We start from the raw sequence: 24,885 nt of genomic DNA, 5'->3' as shown, positions 1-24,885 counted from the left end.
GGACTAGTTGACCTTTAAAGGTCCCTTCCAACCCAAAGATTCTAAGATTCTATGACTTCATCAGAAGCACGCTTCATGTTTTGACATGTAAAACATTAATCCCGGATAATCTGTTTTTTCTGCCGCTCACAGAAGATGACCAAATATTTCTGATTTCTTTAACTTTCTTAGCAGTGCATATGCTGGGCACTGCTTATAGTTCTCTCACCAATCCTGCTGCTGACCTGCTTAACCAAGGTAAAAGCAACAGCCTTCTGCCACACTGTTAATCAATTCGTAAAATCTATAGCTACTCTGAAATGCAAAGAAAAAGAAAGTCAATGGCACAAGAGGTAAATACATTTTTTAAATGTTTAAAATAAACACAGAGGAATTATGAAAAAGAAAGTGAAATTTTCCTTTCATTGTATTTAAAGGCAATCTTTATATAGAAAGCTGACTTTTTTAGTAAGGCAGGAAAAATTTTTTTTTTGGAGCTCATAAGATACAGTCTATCTCCATCTGTTAGCTTATGAGCATAAAAAAATGTAAAACACTGTTCTAATTTTAAACTATATGGGTATTTCAGACTTCCATTTGAATCAAAGTATTATCTGTTCAGGTACTTGCCCCACTTCAACACAAACATGTGCAGTTGGCTCCACTGGATTTTCCTTTAAGGAAGGACATGAGAAATGGGGAGAAAACAAAACGATTCTGTGCTGCTTCACAGTGGGCTAGATTAAACAGTGATGAAAACCAGGTATAAATTGTTTAGGAGAAAGGAGCAGGTAGCAATGCAGCATAATGTGCATTAATTCGTCTCTCAGGCAGGAAAAAGTGTAACACAGCAATTTGTTTTTGTAAGGATCGTTGCCTTTATGTAAAGAGTGCAGTGCCCACTCATGCCAGCTCCAGTTATCTTCTCCTGGTACATGACTTACATTTGATAACTTAACTGCCAGCTGACCACTTCCCCCCTCACATATATGAGATTGCCCATCGGGGCTGAATTTGGCACAGAGATGGCTGCAAGTGACCTGTTCTGTAAACTGCATTCATTTCTCTTACGTGCTTTCTGATCCCAGCTGGGAAGCACTGGTCAGAACCAGAGTATCAGGCAGAGTAACCAAGAAGACAAGCCCACAGCACTGGAGAATTGCCTATTTGACAGTTTCAACACATACAATGGAAAACCAAGGAAAGTTTCCTGATAATTCTTAAGTAACAGGATTTTTAAAAATTTAATTGGTATACATGGAAGCAGAATATCCCTCTTAATCTACACTGCATTTGACTAAACTTGCTTAAAGTTACTTTTGCTACAGCCATAGAAATGTCAGTCGATCTGCCCATATTTCATTGCCAACACAGTTCATACTAGAAATAAAATGACTAAAATAATTCAATTTAGATATAACTTCAGGTTATCCATAGAGATTCACAGACAAAAGGCAGAAGGAGAAATGTGATATATTTGATGAAATATCAGTGGCCGTAGGTGACATTCAGAACACCTTTCAAAAGACAGCCTTTTAATAAATCACTGCTGCTGGTCCATTTGCAAGACAGAGTCACCTGAGGGGTTTTTACAAATCAATATAACCATTGAGCACTTAGTCAAAATAACATTATTTATGCTGAGATCACAAAGTTAACTGGATGATGAATTTACATGAGCGCGCCGTCAATTAAAGGAAACAGTTGTCCCTTGTGACACACGGCAGGAGTAAACCAGATTTTCTGTCTTGTAAAGAGGTATATTCAGAAGGAGGATAATTACTTTGCAGGGAGCATGGAGCTGCCCTGGAGGCAGAGCTCCCAGGGGCATGGTGCTGCGGGCAGACTGGGCTTCTCTGAGGAACCACAGCATGGAGAGAAACACGGTGCAGACTCCCAGGCTGATGCTAGATCTTCTGCTTTACACAGGGAAGGTGAACGCTAACCCTGAAACCATTTCAGAAGAGGAAAAAGAGACCTTCTCATAATGAAAGGCCACAATTAAATCTAATCTTGTATGAAAAGAGTGCTCAGTTATTGCTATAGTCTTTTGACCATCCTGAATACCGTTCTAGCCAAAGGTTTTTACAGTCCCATCTAACATGGCTGCCCTTGAAATGCCCTGAAATCTCTTCACTATGCTCCGTCATGGTCATCGGGACCTCTGAGCTACTCTTAAAATAAAAATGTACATATGGATGTATAACAGTTACTTCTCAAAACAAAGAATGATGAACATTAAAAGACCACTGAGAAATCAAAGGGGACTTCTGAGAAAAAAATATCAGCCACTAAAAGAGTTTATTTCCCATGAAAAGAATGCACTCTTTGATGATTTTTCTACCAAGCTGTGGATGTCCAAAATAAGAATACAAGTCCCTATTTAAAAGAGAGGATGTTGGGACACATCTTTTTATATATGCCTATTGTCAACTTCCATTATACACGGGTGCCAATGCCAAACATAATTAAAAAGAGACTGTAGTACCAAACAGGCCAATTTAATTTTTACAAAGCAAATCTAGCTTTTCCTAAAGTCAAGCTCTGAAATGTTAGAAAAGGGTTTCCTTCTTGGATCAGTAATACTTTTAAAGTTCAGTCATAACAAGATGATTTAGAAATGCTTAGTTTTGACATGTGTAGCCTCTGGCTACTTAATTAAAAAACAGTGATCAGCTAGAATGAAGGGAAAAGGCTAATGTAAATTAGTCTGTTTGGATCCAAGTCTGTTGTTTTCAGTGTGTGCCATCAGTGGCCACCTGGAAGACCTACACGGGTGATTTGAGGTCTACTTTCTCTTTTCAATGCTGGAGCAGTATGTTCTCAGGCTCTGCACAGAAAAAATGTTTCGGTCCATTATCTGACCCTAGGCAGTGCCAACTGAATGTAAATGCAAGTCCTTCAAAATATTTCTCAAACACACCCACTTTGCACTTAAATTCAAACATCGGCTGTATGCGAGTGTAGGGCGGGCGAGGAAGACACGTCAGGTTCTCGTACAGTACAGGTTTCTCCAGGACTTTTCTTGGCTGCTCCCTGGATAGGTCCACACCTTTGCTTGTTGCTTTGCTAGTGAAAGACCCTGTAATTTCTTTCCATGTTCAAGAGTTTCTCCATTTGTAAGGTAATGAGAGAGTCTTTTTTTGAAGTGTAAGGATACTCAAACCTTGTAAAAAGAGTCATTAAAACTTACCAATGTCATACTGTGCTTGAACTTCAAGAAAGAATTTTGTTTTTAAATAAATTAATTCTTTTAACTGAATCTCGGACAAATTTCCCTCAAACATAGTCAGAGAGCTACTTTAGTTCTTAACCTATCTTCCTGCTTGTTCCCTTTTCTCATTCAGCCCTCCACAGTGAATCCTAGCCAGCAAAGGATCCAGGTTTCTCAATAGAGAGAGTGTCTTTTTGAGCTTGGATACCCGTGAAAATAAGCCCGTTTCTTGCTTTCCAGATTAAGCAGTAAAAAACAACTGATCTATTCACAGTGATATTTTTGTGAGATATTTTCTTAGAAAGACTGCCTACACCCAGTTGAGTTTTATCAGCACAGTTTATATGATGGGCTGCATTTTATTGAAACTACATAACCCAAAGCATCGTCTGGGTAGTATGTATCTATAAGCTCCTAACTTTTTTTCCTGATGGGTCATTTTACATGAATTATATTTAGGTAAACCTCAATATTTGTGACACCCTAAAGTCAGATGTTAATGGATGGTCTCATGTTGCCATAGTCTATGAGGGCAAAATGCTGCTTTTATCCTGTGCCCTTTTTTAAAGTAGGGTCTTTTAGTAACAAAGAACTATGTCATACCTTCAAGACACAGTCAGTATTTGAGCACCATAGATGGGAATCCAGCTCACCTCACATTAGTCACTTAAAATACAGTCATCGAAGTCTCAGTTAGTTGTCTGATCTCTTTTAGAATTACTGGGAGAAAAATAAGCAACTCTGGGGGCAATTCTTACCCATCTGAGATGCTTATTTTACCAGGAAATGAATCATCCTGTGCAGGTTCCTACTTTTCTCCATCACCCATAAAGAGAATCAAGGATAACCAGCTCAGATCAGGACATCTAATTTTGAAATGCTTGAAGGGGTGAGACAAACTCCAGCCGAATGCTCTGTCCCTGTGACAGCACTGGTAGGACTCTGGTATGCACTGGGACATAACCTCTTCTGTCTTCCATTACATACATTCACTGGAAAGGTGGGAGCTTCATCTCCTCTGCTCCACATCCCTTGTGAGCTTAAAAGAAGCTTGCGTGAGTGTGCCTGCGTTAATGACTGAATCCTAATTTCCAGCTCCTTGATCCCTTCTGCTGGACCTACTACAGAGCAACTGGTAATAGTTTAGCCCAAGGTCCCTTTGCAGCTCCACAGAGCTATTAAAAGCAAACCATCTGTATTTCTGTATCTTTTAAAATTGATTGCGCACTTTTTAGGCACTGGGCTAGACCATGCTGGTAACTCCACTGAAGTTGTTGATATTGAAATTGGCAGAATCAGACCAATTCACGCAAACTCAGGATCTGGGACTTTATCATATTATTGACATAGGCAAGATTTGTACCTCTTTCTTTAAAGACATTAAGACTGAGACACTGCTGTCATATGAATCCCATATAAAATGCTATTTTTTAATCAGCACCTGTTTTTGACATCTCTCTGCTAAACAGAATCTATATAGCACTTGTGAAAAAAGACTGAAATCATTAGCATGACTCGTAGCCTCAATCAGAATTTACTGGGATAAGGCAAAATTACTGGATGAGTAGGTTTTTTTTTTAAAAAAAAGAATTTGTGTTTGCATCAGGTTAGACTCAATTATTCAGAGTAAATCCTTTTAGGCTTAAGTTCTGTACAACTATCTGATTTTGTACAGGAAACTAGCAATTAAGTGGAAATGTGACCACTAAATTTGGAAAAAGCTGGAATCTAAGTACACACTACAATCTCCCAGGAGGAGAACCGTATAAAAGGAATTACTGTAATCAAGTCATTCAGTACGTAAGTCGTTACCTCCATATTGAGGAAACTTAGGTTTGTAGGCAGCCTATGTTACGTAAAGGATAAAATCTGTTTTGACAGTGTAATTAATGTTAGTCTCAAAACAGAAATGCAAATTAAACAAGACATCAAGGTCAGAAACTGTAAGCCTTTGCCAAAATTAAGAGACATGTGGGCAACACAAACCTCATGGATTGCTGATGGACTAGTTACAAAGTGTTCTATTTTAGATCAGTTAATTAGTGAGAAATTATAGCCTAACCAGCATCCTGTAGGCAAAGTGCTGACAGCTGTTTTGCTCTTCTAACCAGTTACTATGTGCCTCTATAATACTATTAAAAAACACCATCTCAGTTTTTCGGTTGCAGGAAAGAAAAATGTACCTTTAACTATACTCTATTTCATTTACAGAATGTATGTGCAGCTTTTCAGGAATACAGACTGTATTTGTTACATCATCGAAACAGGAAGAGACAAAGAGAAAAAAGAGCTGCAAAAGCTAAGAGCCACTATTACTGGGCTACTCTTTTCACATGGAAATAAACTAGAAATCTTGAAAATATTTTTCAGTAGAATCAAACGACTATTGTTGTAATTCTGTACTTAAAAAAAATAAAAATCTCTTCTTGACCTCACACGTAGCCTTATCACTCAAGTCAAATAATTTCCATCAGCCTCCTAAACCCACTCACAGGCATATTATGTATGCTTGTCATTGGTTTTGTCTGTATACTTTCTATGCTTATTCTAACCAATAACTATGTGCAGCTTGTGGTCTTCTTTAGCTTGCAGTAAGGAATTCCAAACTGAATAGGACGAGAAAAAGAGTTTGCTCAGTTAATCTTAAGGAAGTGTTGCACAACGGAATCATTTTAACAGTGCATTATGATAACGGTCCTACATTAAAGGATTTAAATTATTTACAAATGTTTTAATTAAAGATAATGTAATACCTTTAAATCATTCTTTTAATCCACAGAGACCTACAAGTCTGGACACAATCTCAGAGTGCACTTTTGAGACTGGTAACAATACAGGCAATAGTCAAATCAAGAAATCATTTTACCCAAGATGCAGATAAAGTCAGTATCAGTGTCAAAACCAGTACTCAAAAAGCTACTTGCAGGCTGCCAGCAACAAATGATGCTGCTGGGTTTGGGCTCTCAACCCTGTAAGTCACAGCATGGCTTGCTCACGTTATCCTTGTTTTCAGTGGGACCAGGATTTAATCTTTAGATTCATCCTATAATGCGATTTGAATAGGCCTGACTTTTACATCAGTTTTATAAAACTTAGCTAGCTATCATTGTAGACTGTTTTTATAGGCAACAGAGAGAAATACGGACATCCAGAGGACAACTTCTTTTGTAAAAGATACCAATCCTAAAGGAGATAAATCACTTTTTATTGACTATAATAGGACATTAATGTGACTGCCTTTGACAGCTACATTTTAGATATACGTATTAGGTGAGATGAATTTTTATGACTGAAATTTTTATGTTTTTTTGAATTGGGGGAATGAGACAAAGAGTGGAAATATATGTATTTTTCTGGACGCAGAGCTATCCCAAAAGGTAAAGAAATGCATATAAAAATCACGACTCATTGATATGTCCTTAATATCCTGTTCCCAGTCTCAGAAAGCCAAGTAATAGGTTATTCACTTCAAACTCAATATCTTCCCTAATCCTGTTTGGATGTCCTCTAGTTGCCCTTGAGGGAGCAGTAATGAGCTGCTTGGATTCCTCTGATATTTGTAGTTTCCAGTGTGTATATTTTAATGGATTGACACTAAACCTTGGCCTTAGAGTGAGCGCACAGTTTGTTGGTAAGTATCGGAGTGCTATTAGGTGAGTGCACCTCAGTGTAGGTAGGGGTTTGTTGACTCTCTGTTGGTGCACGATAGGATCTATACGCTGTGTTCAGTCTGATTCAAACTCCCCAAAACATCGGTATCTAATACCTTTTTCAAGGCCCTAGCCCTCCTGCCTAGCCTACAGCTGCTTGTCCTGAAGGATGCAGTTCTCTCACAGGTCCCATGTGGATATCTCAAACGGTACCAGCCAATTATCTTTGAACTGAATTTTAATTTATTGTCATAGGAACTTAGACAACTAGTTTGCACGAAAGCATCTATGTTTTGATGACTTGACCTGGAGGCAAATCCCACACCATTCAACTAACCTGTCTGGCCAAAGGCTAATTCTGTCTGGTTATGCCCTAAGAATGTCACCAATTTAGTATCTTTATTTCCTCTGATCCTCTGGAAAAAGTCTTTCAAGTAATGGTTTAAATATCAGTTTTACCAGTTGCTCTTCTAGGGTAGATCTGAGTCTGAATAAAATTTCTGATGCAGATACTGAGACTTAAGTACAAGCTTGTCTTGATGAAACTCCATTTCAAGGAAATGAAAATAGAGAACGGGAGTTGCTGAGAGTCTGGCAGAGATGTGCAAGCACCTCAAGAAGGTTTTTTATATTTACAAAATAGATAATTTGCTGGGAGTAAAACTAAAGGTAACTGTAAAAGTTTTCCTCTTATTTCTGTGCCTCCCCATTTAAACATAGATTCGACTTTATTTAAATAATGAAGATCTTGCTTTGCCTCTACCTTCAGATGCTTCTGTTTTTGGGAAGGATTTGGGTGGGAGCTGCCCACTAGCATTCTGTTCTCCTGGAAAAGGCAATTTTGCAAGTTAAAAATAATGCCCCTTAGGAGAAGTACATTTGTAAGTGGCGAGCATTAATCAAAGCGTCCTTGCCATGAGGCAGAACAGTTGTGAAAGCACCTGAGCTTGCCTCCCTGAACGCCTGATAGTACATTTTTGGAAATAGCTTTGCTATCCAATGTACATTCTGGAAGTGGAAGGGTCTCTGTGGAAGCAAGACCTGACCTGCTGTAAAGGAGTTTATTGTTTTTTTGAAGTACAGCTCTCTCTTCACACATACCCTCTATAGGCCCCTGTGCCTTTGCTGGGACCCACAGGGGAGGAATTCCCCCGTGGCTGCACACGCAGGTTTTTGGAAGAATTTTTTTATTGTAAAGAAGCTGGAGCAGAACACGGCTTACATCCCTGTTGCACTGAAAGCATAACAAAACTAAGGGCCACTTTGCCAGCAAGCAAAATTGGGTCAACTTCAAAAGAATTATGCTTAGTTACATTAGCTGGTGGACTGAGGCCCTGATGGATGAAATATTACATGAGCTAGTAAAAATTAGTGTCAGAACAGAATGAAGATGATGTCTGTATACCCAGCACAGCAAGTATTGTAAGTTCCAGTGCACAGGTCGTCATTGTGGCTCTTGACATACATGCCCTCAACAAAAACCAGGACTGCATAAATGCAGAGCTTAGGGGTTTTTTTTCGTTCATGGAGGAATAGAGAAGGTGAAGCATTGGCAAGAGAGGGGTCCTGTCTTCTTTTTTACTACAAGTGCAAGGAAACCTGCTTCCAGGCTCACCCACCCTGCGAGCTTCCCCCAGCTGCCCAGACCCACCTGCAGACAAAACCTTCTGGCAACCTCAAGCTAAATAGCTGGGCTGAGATTTACCTCTGCCACTGTTAGTTCTGTCATGTCAAGAAGGCTTCAAACACCTGAGTAGTGAATCACCTTCCTTGCATGATTTTTTTTTCTTTGTTATATTTTTTTTTCCTGTATAATATCGTACAGAAAATAAAGCTGAGAAAACTGTGGAAACTGATGCTACAGAACAGCTTTGAAGCCGGATTCTGCCAGGGGAGGGAGCATGGATGTCCTTTTTAATAAAGAATGAACCAGCTGCCTGGCAAATCTAATAGGTTACGGAGGAATTATGTCAAGCACAGAACAGCAGGAGCAAGGGAGAAACACTCATTACACATTTTTTAAACTAACCATAGATGGAAGGCAACAATTTTGTTTTTTATCTTTGCCTCTGCAGATCATCTGTACCAAGGAGAATGAAAATTATGAAAAGCTCCTGGCTACTGCTCTAACTGTTTTCATGCCTCATCAGCCTGAAGAGGCCAGGCAGCCCCGGTCTGCACAGCCTTGCTCCATCTCAGGGAATCCCAGACTCACGCACAGTTGCCATGGCCCCCCGGCCATCTTCTGTTGAACTTCTCAAACCGAAGGGCTTGTGTCACCTTCATCCCAGTGACTCCCTGGGCCACTTCCACCACGTAGAGCTGCTATTAAACAGCTGCGTCAACATAGCTGCAGAACTTCTATGTTTGTAAAAGAATTAAGGACTAATTATTTCCCCCCAGATACACCCAGAGCGTATCTGTGTGCGTATGATGTGTCCGTATCCAACTGTAGAACTGGGCTCATCGTTTGTTATTATAAGATTTATTCTCACAGTACAGGCACAAAAGTTGGCACAGAATCAAAGTATTAACTCAGGATCCCCAAGTGCTCCCACAGATATATGGTATGTTTCCTGTGGAGAGTTAAGAGTGCCAGATAATTCCATGGAGCCCCAACAGTTATTAAACAAAGTCAGTAGGTAAATTCTAATTCAGAAAACAGCCTTCTTTATCTTAGTTTAACTTAAGGTTTTGTGCTTTTAAACATACCTGTTGTGGATACCACTGCCAGCTATTGCTTAGCAGTAGATACCAATACAAAACTATAAGAGTCAGGATTTTTTCTATAGCAAGAAGAGAAATTGTGGAGATGTTACTTCATGAATATGTTTTCCCCCATTTGGCTGGGTTTTCCTAGCCATAGTGCATTGGACTAAGAAGCACCTGGATGAAGTATATCCTTCTTGAGGAAATAAAAGAAAATCACACATTTAATGATCATAAGATGTTTTTCTTTTATCAACAGAGGAGTATGTTTTTCTTATTTTTATATTTATGTACATTTACAAAATCCCCTCTGAGCCTTCTTTTCTCCAGGCTGAACAGTCCCAGCTCTCTTATCCTTTCCTCATGGGAGAGATGCTTGAGACCTTTCATCGTCTTAGTGACCCTTCCTTGAACACCACTAGCTCCATATTGGAGTAGCACCATGACTTAAACTTTCACCTGCCCTCGGTATCTTCCTATCTTTGGGGAAAAAAAAAAAAAAACACCACCCACAAAGAATAACTACGGTCATTAGTGTTCAGATAGCTACCAGAGAATCAGTCCTTTTGGGGGTCTGCAGGGGTAGCTGTGCTATGGAACAGTACAACTTCTCGATGAAATATCATATTCTCATGCCGTTATGTTTGTAGGTACATCCCCATGCAATATGTTTACTGGCAATGAGAGTTTTGTGGCTGAATATCAAACGTACTCTAAAAATTCACCCTACGTAGCCCTTTATTTCAAAAATTGAAAGCTGAAAATAGCTTTAAGCCAGGAGAAAGGAAACCTGCAGTTCCTCAGGCATTCTGAGTAATCTTATGAGCTGTAATTGAAAACTCCCTCATGCAATGTGACCTTGTTTGTATTAATTGGTTTTGGAACTAGTGCTCAATAGTTCAGTAAACGTGGAATTCTCTGAAGTTTACTCATTGCCAAGTGGAGTCCTACTGGCTGAGAAAAGTAAAATGGGCAAACAACAGTTCCCTACTCATGTTTTTCAGTGGACTCTTTAGTAAGCATGAGTTTAGCAGAGCTACCTACTATGAAGTAGATAAAAGGAGGTGCACATACAACTGCTCTGACAGGTTTGCATTATGCTACATTTTCTAGACAAATTAAGTCATTGCAATGCAGTGTACTGGCCACTGAAGGCTAGTAATTATATTCCCTGAAATCAGAAGTGCTTCATGCTAACTTTCTCTTGAGATCAGCTGGAAAAACCCTGAAGTGGAAGAAGAAGAAGTGATCTTGGACTGACACAACATAAGAAGAGAAATCCAGGATGCCTTTGTGTACCGTGACCCAATCCCCATTTTGCTGAAGTCCATAGCTAGGTGGATTTTTTTTGTCTTTAATCCAATAACAAAAAAATACTGTCTCTGTTGTAGCCAAACGATTTGGTTTAGAGGAAAATGTGAACTACTTTTAAGAAACTAAAGATGATGCTCCCTTGTATTCATCAGCCTAAAAGTTAAAGAGCTTAACTGGGGACACTCAGTGCGTGTTGCTGGAGAAGGGTTCTGTACCTCTGAGCGGAGTGCTTCAGTTCCTCTATACAGGATATTTAGTCTTTTCTTGTTTAAGCTCTTTCATTTTGCATATAAAAGCAATATTCACTGAGCAGATATCCCCCCTGATGTGTGAGTGTCCTGAGCAGCGGGCTAAAGCAGCAGTATCTTTGTCAATAAAGGTGAAAGTGTTTTATACAATGTATAATAATGCCATCAGGAGAAACTGTGTGCCACCCACATCTGAACATATGATAACTTGGTGTTCAGGATATTCTGGATGGCCAAAGGTGTAAATATCACATTACTCTCTGTCTCAGAGAAGGGATACCTCCAGTATCACTGCAGTCCAGTAAGTATTCCTGCATTCACACTAAAGCCAAAAAACACTGGCAGGAAAAAAAAAAAAAAGAGGAAACAACCTGAAATATTCTATAACATATGAAGTAAGTCATTTAAAGGGCTCTGTTTCCATATAGGGTATGTTGACCAAAAGTAAGTTGACCTTCTCAGGCAAAGGGGAAAGGAGGGAGAGAGTGGTTAATATCTTCCAGACCTCCTCATTGTTTACGTTTTCATAGCACAATCCAGTGTCGTACCAGGGTATTTGAACCACTTTTCAGTAAGGCAGCCCAGGTGTTGCAGGTGGGACAACGTGGCCCCGTTTCCCGGCAGGACTGCGCAGCCGGGGTCCCCCGCGCGCCCAGCGGCGGTGACACAGCTCCGGGACCTCAGGTGGCTCGCGGACCTCCATTCAGCACTCTGCTACGCTGCCCAGAATTTACCACGAAGGAGCCTTCCAAGCTGACAGCATAGCATGTATATGTGCCGGTAATACTTAAACAGGGAACCAAGCCGGTACTACCTGGAAAAGCGACCCGGATTTTATGCACTCCTCCTGAAGAGCGAAGCATTGCTTGCAAGCGTAGCAAAGGCGTAAGGCAGTCGTAGTTAGGATGACTACCGCACTTTGTGACTTCCCGTTCAGGAAATTACATGTTGTCCCCGATGGAGGGACAAGGTGGGAGGCAGCGGCAGCTGGAGCTGCGTTTTCTCAGCTGCGTACCCGACAGCTGAAACCGGATACAGTTCCGAGACGGAAATCGTATGCTGTCGTTCAGAGCTTTTAACATGAAGTATTTTTTACTGGGGTCACCATCTCTTTACAAAATGAAACAGGATGGCTACAAATGCCCTAACTACAATGAAATACGAGTCTTAGCAGGGGTCACACAGAGTCCAGGTCTAGCTCACAGCGTGGCAGCGGTGCTGGCTGCCTCCTCTGCATCGTCACTTGTCTCGTTCACTTACACCTGGGGCGAGGTAGTGCCCATGTCTTGTCACACAGTCTCCATCGGAGGTGAAGAAGCCTGGTTCCACAGATGATTAAACTACGTGGGTCCACGCAAAAGTTACGTGTTCATTACTACTACCTAGTATGACCAAAGAACGACCTGGCTTTCACTGTGAAGATGTAGACATTTAAGAAAAGCTAGTTACTGGTAGTTCTTTTTCCATCTATTAGAAAACCCTGTTAACAGAGTCCATTAATAATGTCCCACGTAATATTCCTTATTTCTTGCAACCCTCCTACCTCCTGAAAGCTGTTCATGCATCCTGGAACACTTTAGGAAACTGCATGGTGTAAAGATATATTCCATACTTTTGTAATTGAATTAATAGATCACATATTACATTTTTTATTTTAGATTTACATTTTTAGTTACATGAATTAATTTTTAGCTAAGCCTGTGTGTTATGATTTAATTGCTTTACAACATCGATAAGAGGCAGTCATGACCTATATCACTAAAATTTCAAGTAATAATTAAATTGCAATGCCTGTTAATTTTCTAAGAAATTGCTTTAGTTTCTTTACCAAGAAGAGTTTGATATATCAGAAGCAGAAAAGGAATTAATGTAATGCAATTTTCCTAAGAATTCAAAAGACTGAATTGGAACTGAAGACTGATGTGAAACTTTGACCTTTTTGACATTTATTTGAATGAAGCCTATAAAAATGTCAAATATCTGCGAACACCATTTTCACATTTCAGACAACTGCTTCTTTTACAATTTTCAGACATGGCTTGAGAAGCAAGACTTTTTTTTTTTTTAAATTATAGTAATGATAAGAAATGAAGCATCTCCCTCCAAAGTGACAGGGGCTGAAGAGAGAAATACTGAAGAGTTACCCCTAAGGTTTTAAAAATGAAAAGTTATTTGGCAACTGAAATTTAAAATTAATAGTGAACCACATAATCCTTACTCTTCTTGTGAATCAGACAAATCTTTCTAATTTGAATATTTACCTTGCGTAGAAGCTGAGGACAAACTTGCTCAGTGGTACAGAGATAATATTTTGAATATAGAACCGCACTCAGGACTGTATACAGTCCACAGGCTAGGAAACAGTTTTGGCTCAGGAAAACATCTCACATCATCTTTTTTCTCCATAATGTCAATATCAATGCACCATAACAAAGCAGAACGATTACATATTTGGGCAAGAAAATCTATCTGATAAATCATTTCTGAGATGAGGGAGAAGCCATGTGTGAAATGAAGGTTAAAGTTTTCAAAACCACGTTATTTAACCAGCACTGCTAATCAATGCAAAAAGTTTTTCATAAGTATGAAAAAAATGGATTGCAAATATATTTACTGCCTAATCGGTTATTTTCCCAAACATGTTCTATTATTCAGCTTTGTTCACTAGAGAAAATTAAATAAATTCCTTTCAGTGAGAATTTTGGGCTTATCTAGCACATAAACTCAAGACACCTTAGGTTGAAACCAATCAACCTGGTAATCAAAGTGATTCTGAAAGTATTCCAATTCAGTACCTGGAGTCAGACACTAAATATAGTGGAATATCTATATAATATATAATAGATATTTAGTTGTGTCTTTTGCCATGGAAGGTTTCTTTATAATAATCACACAGTACTATGAAAATTAGTCTCTGGGGTAGCAATAAAATCTCATTTTGTATCATGATGGCATCTCTATTAATCAAAGCACAGAAACATCCCTAGAGGTGGCACTGTAAGCCACGAATTCTGCTTTTATGCAAAGTTATATGTAGTAATTAAAATACTATGCTTAAGATAAAATAACATTTTATGCTACTTCTGGAATGCAAATTTATGTTATTCAGCCTCAGCTTACTTCCTTTCTAAGCTCCCACTGTTCTGTTATAACAACAGATGTGTCAAGCAAATAATTTAAAAAGTGTTTTCGCATGATATATTTTGAGTTCTATTTTTACCTATTGTAGATGGGGAGCCTGCACTGCAATTTAATCGTATGTGGCAAGGACAATATCATAATTAGGAACTGACAGCAACATATTTGGAAACATAAAAGTGAATTTGGATAACTTAACAAAGTACACGTATTTGCTATAGATTTCATTTTAATTATTTAACTGCTATTTGTGCAATCTTTTCTCAACCAATACTAAACCCTAATATTCTGAAGTGAATAAAGCTATCATCTTTATAAAGCAACTAAAAAGAGAAAAGAAAGTTGCCAGAAGAATGTTAAGAGATCCAAACAGTGAATGGCATAACAATGAATGTTAATGGTTACTGATGAGTAATAGCAGATGTGTGAAGCTTGCCATAATGTTTATGATTCAGTGTATTGACACAACTGGTTACACTTTTTCTAAAAGTAGGTAGTTAATTGCCTGTTAAGTTAATTGCCTGTAAGTGTTTAGACCAAATATTTAAAAATCTTGCTTCTCTTTTTCTTTTGGTACTTTAAGGATGTAAATTAAAATCAGTGCAACTGATTTACTTTAGAAGATCAATTATTTGGTAGATAAAAATACCTAAATGTCTAATAATATCTAACAATATCTAAATGCATTTGCATTTTTATGTTTGCGCCTGGATAACTGTATGTATGGGAAATGGAGGTGAAATTAAGGCTATGCTGAAGTCCAGGTCCATTATATGATACTTGCAGGATTCTCCCCAGAGGAAGCTTATTCCAAGCTATAGCCACAACAGTACAATATTACAAACCTAAGAATACTGGTATCAAATATTATCACTACACAGGGAAATTGTTTCCAGTGACAAACATCCTTTTACAAAACACATATTTTTACATGCAGATCAGTGGAAGGGTCATCATAGATAAATATGCTTACCTGTGGTTGACCTGATCGTTGAGGTGATGTTGGAAGATGCCATCGCAGGTATACATTCATCATCTTGGGAATAGCCTGCCTGAATGGCACGCAAGTAACTGTGGCTTCTTGTTCGGAAACATCCAGGGAGGTCAAGGGCATCCATTGCCTGAGCTTCAACTTCACTAAACACTGATTCACACACCGATTCAAATTGCCCATTAACCTCTGCTTCACTCATCTGAATAAACAACAACAATGCATTTGATTTTTGACTTGCTTTTTTGTGATCATCACGGCCTCAACATCTCAAATGGACACCTGTACATTGATGAAGAACTGTTTTAGCAAATAGTTAAAATGTAGTAATCCCTTCTGATCACATTCACATTTTTTAAACATATATCAGCTTTTTATATGTATATAGTAAGTAACATAACACATATCATACAATTAATTTTACATTTAATATCTCTTGGTATATTCAGAGGATTGTAAATACATGATTTAATGGTAACTAACAAGATCAATCTGTGCTGATAGAAATCCGTGTTCTGCCAGGATAGGAGAACAGAAATCATCTATACTAATATTAGCCCTCAAAAAGTGAGGGTGGATTGCCTGGATTCCTCACTTATCAGCAAAGTTACTACTCATGTGGACATTTAGCTTGTGTCTTCCTCTCACTACAAAGGGGCTCAAGGAAGTATCTCATACTTGAAGATGCGTAAGTTCAGAGGAGGCGATGCTTCTGAAAGGTTTGAGAAGTATTGCATCTAGAGATGTGTCCAGTGAAGCACGTGAAAGAAAAAAACGTTGTTTGAAATAGAGTGAAAAGTGGTCCCATGAGAAAGTAATGCTTGGACCACCTTTAGCTGAGAAAGGTCCTAAACCAAACTCATTCCCTGGTTGACTGGGTTAGTCATTCAACTACCGTGGAAAAATGAGATGCAGCCACTCCTGCTGCCTTTCCTTCAGCAGCGTTATGTTAAGTCTGATACTTCTGCCACCAGGTGTGCCGAGGAACCCTGCCTGGCAGAGCACCATCGCTGTGCCTACCTGCGTCGCCTGCCAGGCTGGTCCCTTGGGGGATTTCAACACCACCCGCCAGGGCTTGGACAGCGGCCAACGTCTACCTGCTGACCCTGCTCTGCATGTTGGGCGTGATGCAAAACTGTACATTTTTAGGTAGCTTTCATGACAAACAGGGTTTAGGCGGGATGGACGGGCTCAGGGAACCTCTCACTAGGGAACTGTGCATTGCAGTTTTGAAGATGAGTGCCTAAACTCTACCTAGATCATTTTTAGCAGGTTCTCTGAAGTGAGGCCTAACTACCTGTAAATGTACCTGAATAATTCAAAATTATGTTTATCCAAAATCAGATAGGAAGTTAACACTTGACAGACAAATGCATGACCCCCTGATAATATTTTTTTTAAAAAGAGAGCGCTAGAAATCAGAATCACTATAAATACCAACTTAAATTCATAGTGTCACTAAACAGCACATCCGGTTGATATTACTTTTTCTATATGGCTGCTAAGTGCATTTTTCTTTATCACAGACCTAGTACATTATTCATTATGGAAACAGACTGAGTGCAAATGTTTCAAATGTTTTAGGATTTTGATTACATAAATGGAAATTTCATATGGAACTTTTGATGATAATGAATAACTGATATTTTAATTTCATGTAAGACATTTTGGCTACTAAATCTCTTCTGTAAGGAATTACATTACCCTTCATAAAATTTGCTTCTAATGAAGTTAAGCAGACTAATGCAATCTTGAAAATATTAAAAAAAAAATCTTCCTCTGAAATATTTTTGCATACATCATTGATCAGGAAATTTATGGTAATGTAGTTCATAAACACTTTAAGTCCTAACCCCTTCTTTCAAACTAAGGCCAATGACAATAGAAAAACAAAAGTTTTAAAACTTAAATTAAAAATATAAACCATGGAACCCAGCATCTTTCTTGACTCCTCTACCCTCGGTCAAGAGTGAAAAAGGAAGGATTTCACAAAAAAAAAAAAAGGCATTAAAAATCCCACAAATCATACAATCTGCTATTATGTTTATGGGACACGAAGATGATGGTGTCATGGAAAAAGAACAGGAAACAGCAAATAACTTGTTATTTGAATACATTTACAATACAATACTACAGTATCTATTAAATGCATTTATTACTGGTCTGGAAACAGCTGGACTGTGAGGTAGGAAGTATGTGGTTGACAAAAAATTACATAGGTTTGGTGAAGACTGAAAAAGAAAGTAAGGAACTATATCCAGAAGGTTTGGTTAATCTGGGCAAATGAGCAATCTAGCTGCAAATGAAATCTATTGTGGACATCTTTCCAGGTAATGCACATTGGAATGAAGAATTTTAACCACTGCTGAAACCAATTAGTGATTATGGACAGCTCAGTGAACATCTCCGTGCACAGACATGGTCAAAGAGGCAGAAGATGTTAGAATAGTTCTATATTACAGCATTGTTAGGTGACAGCCAACAGCACCTGCTTTGAATGCAGGATCCGAAACTTTCTCAAAACCAGGCTGTAATAAAAATAGAAAATAACCAAACCAGGGCAATGAAAACCAAGGCGTGAAAATGATGGGGACAGGTTTCACAAGAGAGCTATGAAAGATAATGAAAGGTTTAGAAAATGACTGGCTGTCTGTTTCTAATTCTGATGTGTGCTATACGAGATTAAACTTAGATTTATCCCACATAAATAAAGGAATTTGACTGAAGGGCATTAGTCAGGTAACTAGTCCCTCCCAACTCTCCATGGTCAGTGGAGGCTGACAAGCATTTCCAGAGGGCTCTCAACCCGCTTGAGATGTGCATTGTCCTGGAAAAAACCCTTTCACTCCATTAACTACAGAGGAAGCTTTACTTGTTGCTTCAGTTAAAAGCCTCAAGTTAGATGAGTTGAATCCAGGGCTGAACAGCCATGCAATACAAATTGAATGTGAATGTAAAACTGCTTAAAAAAGACTTTTTTTTAACATAACCATTGTGCATAATTAGCTACTATACCCTTAGGTGCCTCACTAAATGGTCAAAAAATAATAAAGTAATACGTGTCTGAGAAGAGGGCAGGGCCCACCTGTCATGAAGCGACACAGGGAAGAAATGTCAGGACCAACAAGCATGAGAAACATTGGAAATTTTATGTAAAGTACGCTGCTAAACAGAACATGCACATGCTTTATACAAGGCTGCTTGCACCTGAGGCCTGAATCAGATCTCACTTCAACAGGAATTAGTACTAACCAACCAACATAAAACCAGCAGGGTGGAAAAACGTCTCTTTTCAGAAGTTCCCATACATAGAATAATTGATGGGACTTACTCTTTCACCCAAGAAGAGTGAGGGATTGAATTTAGAGATGAATTATTGCTCCTTTGAAGCATAAATATTTCAATCTATACCTTAATCTGGCAACCCACATTTACTGAAATCAGAGTAGATTTTTTCAGAGAATGAGTATTGTAGGAGTGTGCCCCTTATGCTCAGTGTGAATCTTCTTAACATTTAAATATTTAATATAATCTGAAAATAAAAATACAAGTATTCATATCATTAATGAAAAATAAATGGAAAATATTGTGCATGATAGTGTCCCTTTGCTGCTAGCATTCAGTATTTTTCTTGAAATTTTGAGCAAGGGTTACATTCCTTAGAACTGAATTACTTTGACAATTCACATCCTCAGTTTGATATTAATTAAAAAAAACAAAACCCCCCAAAACTAAAACCATCCACTAGTAACAACTCTTGCAGCTGTGATTAACCTATAAGAAAAATTATAACAAGAATTTCCCACCTGACTAACACAGCTGGCCTGACTGAGCGTGCTCACTGCTCTCATATAGCTCTGATTCCGTGAGCGAAACTTTGGGGAATTGTAGTTTGCAGAGGGATCCAGGTTGTGACCCCCAGGCACGTCACTTGCAGTTTGAAGGTAGCTCTGACTACAAAGGAAAGAGGAAGAAAAAAGGAAAGGGTGTGAAACTACAGGTGGAATCAATCAGGACACTAAAGACAGTAATTTGTATGAGACTCACAAATCCATTCCCCAGGGTCACAATCTCTCTCTATATAAAGCACCATAGAGCTGTTGTAGCCAAATGCCTTGGCACCAGCAGAGAATCTGTTTGCAGTTCTGCTACCTAGATGGTATGAAATTTTAAGTTGTTGCTGTATTTAAACATCATCAGTCCTCCTGGCTATTAATGTTGAACTTTGCTAAAAGGGAATGTCTAGGTCAACAGGAACAAGAACCAGAGCTAAAGTATAAACCAAAGTAGCCAGAAGTGTTTCTTCATAGTAAAATCTGTTACTTGTCGTCTGTTTTTCATCAAGGTGTTAGGCATCAAGAGACTTTTTAGCTTCAAAGGATTTATATATTTTTACAAAAGATCAAAACATCCCATGTTCAGCTAAAAAAATAGATTAACAATGTACTCGGAGCAACTGCATGAAGCTCTAGAAATGTTTTTCTTACAACACATCTCCCAGTTTGGAGGACTGGGACTCTAACACCACACTGAGCCTCTTTCAGTACACTTTTGCTACAAGGGTATGTTAGTCTTTGTGTTTTATGTCAAATATATTGTCTATCTAACCTTCCAGGAAAATAAAAGAAGCCTAAGAGAAGAACTTCACTTTGAATACAAAAATTAAACCCTGTTCACAACTTGGATTTTTTTTATCAGAGTTCTCAGAACCTCTGAAAATAAGGCTTTAGGAACCATGCGACCCTTGTTCCTAAACAGCAGTGGACAAATTAATTCATGTTTTAGAAAGTGTTTGGTTTCAGAAAGTGGTAAATAGGCATTTTTTAGATTTGTTCCTTAAAGGTAGCTTTAACAAAACCACAGTCTCTGGGAACAATAGATTTGTGCCAGTTGAATGTCTATGAGTACTGGCAATACAGCTACTTGACACTGAGCTGGAAGAGTTACGCAGTGCAGCCGTGGCTGCGACACATGCCCGGGCTGTTGGAAATTTCCCTCTGAAAGGGGAAGCTTCCTCTCTGGAAGGACCAGACCGGTCAGTGAACGAGAAAGCCACAGGTTCAACCCCTGGTGCAAAATGAGGCAGAAACCAGGACCTTGTTTCTTAGACCACACTTATCAAACGTTGAGCATGACCATGGGCCGATGCTTGAGGATGGACTCAGCCTTCTTCACTAAGTGGACACAACCTGAGTTTGGGCTGGAAGCAATCCCTGAGGAGCACTCAGGGAGGAATCTCAGACCTTTTATCATGGTTCTGACTACAGCAGAAAATAGTGCTGAGCTCCATCTCCGTGCAGCCATGTCCTTTGATGTCAGACATGTGAGACGACCGAGTCCCTCACATTACCAGCTGCAAGAGCAGATGGGATTTATAGATCACCCTAATCTTATGGAGATCTGTTCTCAATCAATTCCATGTGCTCTCCCTGGCTTGGCCATCTGAAGATCAACATAGGTGTAATCTTGCTTCCGCACTGTATCTGCCAATGGCTGGGCTAGCTGCTTCTCTAAGATGGGCTGCCACCTTCTTCAAAAAAAGGACAGGTTTTGTTTTCATCTTGGTGCAAGGCAGGCATTTTTTTTTTAATTCTTAAGAAATTTCCCTGGAGAACAAACATTTTTTTTCTTTCTGTCTTTATTCAGTGCGTTTTATGGAATATCTCTGCAACCTCAAGACAGAGGTAAACTATGTAGAAACTATGCTATAACTGCTAAAAACAAAATCAAAATGTATGAGAGTGATGCAGGTATGTGATCAGAGGTTAATTAAGTCATTACAGTTAAAGTGATTTGCAGATTAAGATAGCTGTCTGATAGTGGGTCTAATTTGGCTTTAGATGATGAAAACAAGAACTGTAGAAGCATTTTTTTCTTCCCATGGGTATGAAGACAAGTATAATGTATTAGGTGAAATGGTGTAGAGCCTTTCCATCTATATTTAGTTGCTGGATGTAACTAAACCCCCTTTCCTCTATAGGAAGCAGGCTGATGACAGTGACCTGCTTTGTGTAAATTTGATTCTTTGTGTACACTTTACTAAATCTGTCTGGTATTGTTAATTTATTATTTTTCAAAACAGATGAGTCCACTCTGGATCTTCTGCTTGTTGTCAGGCGGTAAAGTCTGGGATTCTGAGTTCAGAAGCAGTTTGTGAAAGAGACATTTGAGGTTTCTTCATTAAAACATTGGTGACATTAAGAAAAGATAGAAGCAATAGAATTAAATTATAAATTTTTAATTATTTTATAAACTATTTAAAAATTAATTTATTTAAACCAGCTCCTAATAACTGTCTCCTTTGCTAAGTAATGCTCAACAACCTAGTATTTCATTATCCTTGTGAGGTATTGCTATCACTAAATACAATCAGCAGTTTCTACAGCAATAGTTTATTAGGCAAAGAAGCCTAGTATTCCATGGTACTGCTAACCAGCTGAGTTTTGATGGATGAGTTTGGACATTACCTGATAGTTAAATAATTTTTCATTTATCAGAGAAGAGCAATTGATTCATAGCAAAATAAAGAAATGTTACACATATTAGGCCGTTAAAGAAATTTCACATCCATTTGATTAATACTTTGAAATTTTCCTGATAAAAGGAAGATTAGTTTTCATTTCTAAGATATACACTCGAAGTTATCTTCTAGGATAAATGGATGGTAAGAATTATGACCTTGCTATAAGCATGATCCAGAACAAAATGCCATAGACCCAAAAGTTACATAAAGAAGTTATTCACAAATGTTGTCATCTGTTACTCAAGGAACTTTCATGCTTATCTACAAAGCTACAAAACACACACCACATGTGTCATTGGTAAATGCTGGTTTTTTAATAACATCCACCCCATCTATAAGGTTAGGAACAAAATTCTTGACCTTCATTTCCAAAACACCACAGCTCTATCACTTTGATAAAAGAAATTAATTTTCTTGTATGCGATGTAGTAGATGATCTTATATCTCAGCTGATCACTGAAGAAGGGCAAGACAAGCATGAGCACATGAGGTGGTTTGACAGTTCATCTCCAGGACCACACACAAATACACACATTAACATCAAAGAGGTGACTCTAAAGTTCGGTACTATGGAAAAGGAGAAAGAGGATGAAACTAATAGGAAAAATTAAATTGATATGCGAGTCCCCTTCCCATTTGCTTGTCCGAACAAACAAGATCTTTTGAAAGCTTTTTTGCCCTCAAGGGTTGCTTTCCCCTTTCCATTGGCTAGGGCAAATGCAGGCCAGCTAGGAAGAGGTCTTAAGTTTAATGAGAAGTATCTTAGCTGCAAGCAAGGCTCAAAGCCTAGAGAAACTTTCAGGAATAAGGTAGTCCCATGTAATGACCTTGCAGCTCTTGAGAATCTCTACTCTAAAATCAAAGCTTTAGGATTACCCGTGAAGGTAGTTAAATTTGCAAACAGCACTTTCAGTGCTCAGCAGATTGCCTGAGTGTATTTGGGAAGGACAAAACACTGTATTATAACCACATAAAGTGAACCACAGTATGGCATATGTATCTGGGACAGTATATCTGATAGACTATCTGCTGGCATATCTGGGATAGTATGTCATCCTGATATAGAGCAAATGGGAAAGAGGTTAGGTTGCATATTCTGACATTAAAACATAGATAAAGAATAAGGGAAGAGGCAGCAGTCCAAAAAAAGAATTACTGCTAAGAAGTTTCTAGGAGTTTTGCATCACAGCCTCCTTTTTCTTACATTCCTCTGTTCTGCAAAGACTCTGGCCTCTGTATCCAAACATCATATGCCCTGCTGCTCCTGCCTGAATTCTGCTCCTTCCTCCAGCCCCAGAACTTGCATTTACTAAAACTCCCAAGTACAGCTCTCCTTCATTCTCACCAATCCAGACCCTAATCCTTACTGCTCCCTATAATCTTCTTAATTCCCAGCTCATAGCTGTCCTGCTCAAGATCTTCCAAAACACCATCACAGAAGCCAGCATTTGGCCACTTATCCTACTTCTGTCCTCTGCAGATCTCAAAAGCACCCTCAACACCCCTATCTGTCAGCAGAGTCCCGCTTACCCCTGCTACAGCCGTCTAGTCCAACTCCCTCACTGGGGACATTGACTTCCACAAACTCTTCTCCTTGTAGAAGCTAACTATTCTGGCCCACGCCTCACCAAAACTGAAACTTAAGAGCAGAATGGGGGGAAATAATTGCTGGAAAATAACTGTTACTTTAGCCATACAAGCAACAAGATGAGCTAACAAAAAAGACAAAAAGACAACATTTTTTACTCTTTTTACTCCAGAAAACAAATTTCCCTCTGTGTTTTGCTGTGTCTTGTAGACATCCTTAACTCAGTGCAGTAAAAATGTAGGAAGAAGTTTAAGTTTACTTATGTTGTAATCAAAAAGCATTAGATAACTTTTGTCAAGAGATTTCAGGAGATGGAAGAGCACATCCACATCTCCTTATCTTTTCCCCGCTTATGCTATTGTAGCAGAAAACTTTAAAACTAGAGAGCTATTTAGAACGTGTTTTAATGAAAGGAACAATCATGTAAGCTAATCCAATAGCTGCAATCAAGCATTAACTAATGATAAAGGAAGGACTCTTATTTCCTCATCTTTAGCCATCTATTATAAAGTATTCAAAAAATGTGTGGACGTGGCACCTCAGGGAATGGTTTAGTGGTCATGGCGGTGTTGGGTTGATGGTTGGACTTGATGATCTTAAAGTTCTTTTCCAACCTTAATGATTCTGTGATTATTTAGTCATTTAATTCCTCCTCTATTAACTACATATTTTTAAAAGGAGCAAGATGCTTACTTTACTTTATAGACAGTAAATAACTACCTTTGAGGTTTTTTCCTGAATTCCATTGCTTTATATTACTTTTGGGAAGTGTATATGACCACGGACAGTGTCTGAAGCAGCCCAACAACTTCAGCATATAGTGCTGGGGGATTTGAGGTGCTCCTGCTGCGGTCTGTACCACAGCACCTTGCACCACTCAAGTCTATCACTTTGTGCAGCACATGCTTTGTCATCCCTGAATTCAGATGCTGATGAACACCCAGGATTGTTTGTGGCCTGTTTCCTGAAGTCTCTTGTCATTGCTGTATAATGAGTATTACTGTAAGCTGGAAGTACTACATGCAGTACTCTACTGTGACTTATGCAACCATTGCATATTCTGCAGAATACAAATCTTTTTGTCATTTGGTGAAAAGGTAGGTATGATAGTAAAACAACATGGTTTCACTTTTAGGACACTTTGAAATGCCAAATTTAGAGGCTCACATGGTTTTACATCTTATAGCTAAACCAGGGTCAAAACAAAACAAAGAAACGCCCCTAAATTCTCCCTACAAATTTATATTCCTGAGCAGGCATACTTGACAGTCAAGACAACCCTAGTGGGAATGTGCGGTGTATGAGTCCTGAGAAAGGGATCTCTGTCACACTGTTTGGGGTTTTTTTCCTCTTTTACTGTCTGTATTTCATTTTCTAAGAAGTGATTGATATCATATACTTTGTCATAAACCTAATACTTCTGCTTAAAAAAATATGGACATGATGCCAACAATGCAGCAAATGTTGTACACTTGCCAAGGTCATTCCTTGATCTATTCACATTCAAAATAGTGATCACTCCCCAGAGCAC

The 24,885-nt window shown here is 38.7% G+C and overlaps 1 protein-coding gene across 1 annotated transcript in view; it reads right to left on the bottom strand.

The window, feature by feature from the left end:
* Nucleotides 1–24,885, bottom strand: part of DLGAP2 (DLG associated protein 2) — a gene marked incomplete at its 3' end in the record, with an annotated part of 84,541 nt that overhangs the window by 33,147 nt on the left and 26,509 nt on the right. Inside the window, exons 3-4 of the mRNA XM_081997732.1 lie at nt 19,050–19,197; nt 15,226–15,445 (exon numbers count right to left, since the gene is read on the bottom strand). Coding sequence (XP_081853858.1) covers nt 15,226–15,445; nt 19,050–19,197 — 368 coding nt within the window. The remainder of the gene's footprint in view (nt 1–15,225; nt 15,446–19,049; nt 19,198–24,885) is intronic.

This window comes from Phaethon aethereus (assembly GCF_964289735.1).
Source record: "Phaethon aethereus genome assembly, chromosome: 3".
NCBI lineage: Eukaryota > Metazoa > Chordata > Aves > Phaethontiformes > Phaethontidae > Phaethon > Phaethon aethereus.
Note: the sequence above shows the minus strand (reverse complement) of the source record. Positions and strands in the feature narration are given on the sequence as shown.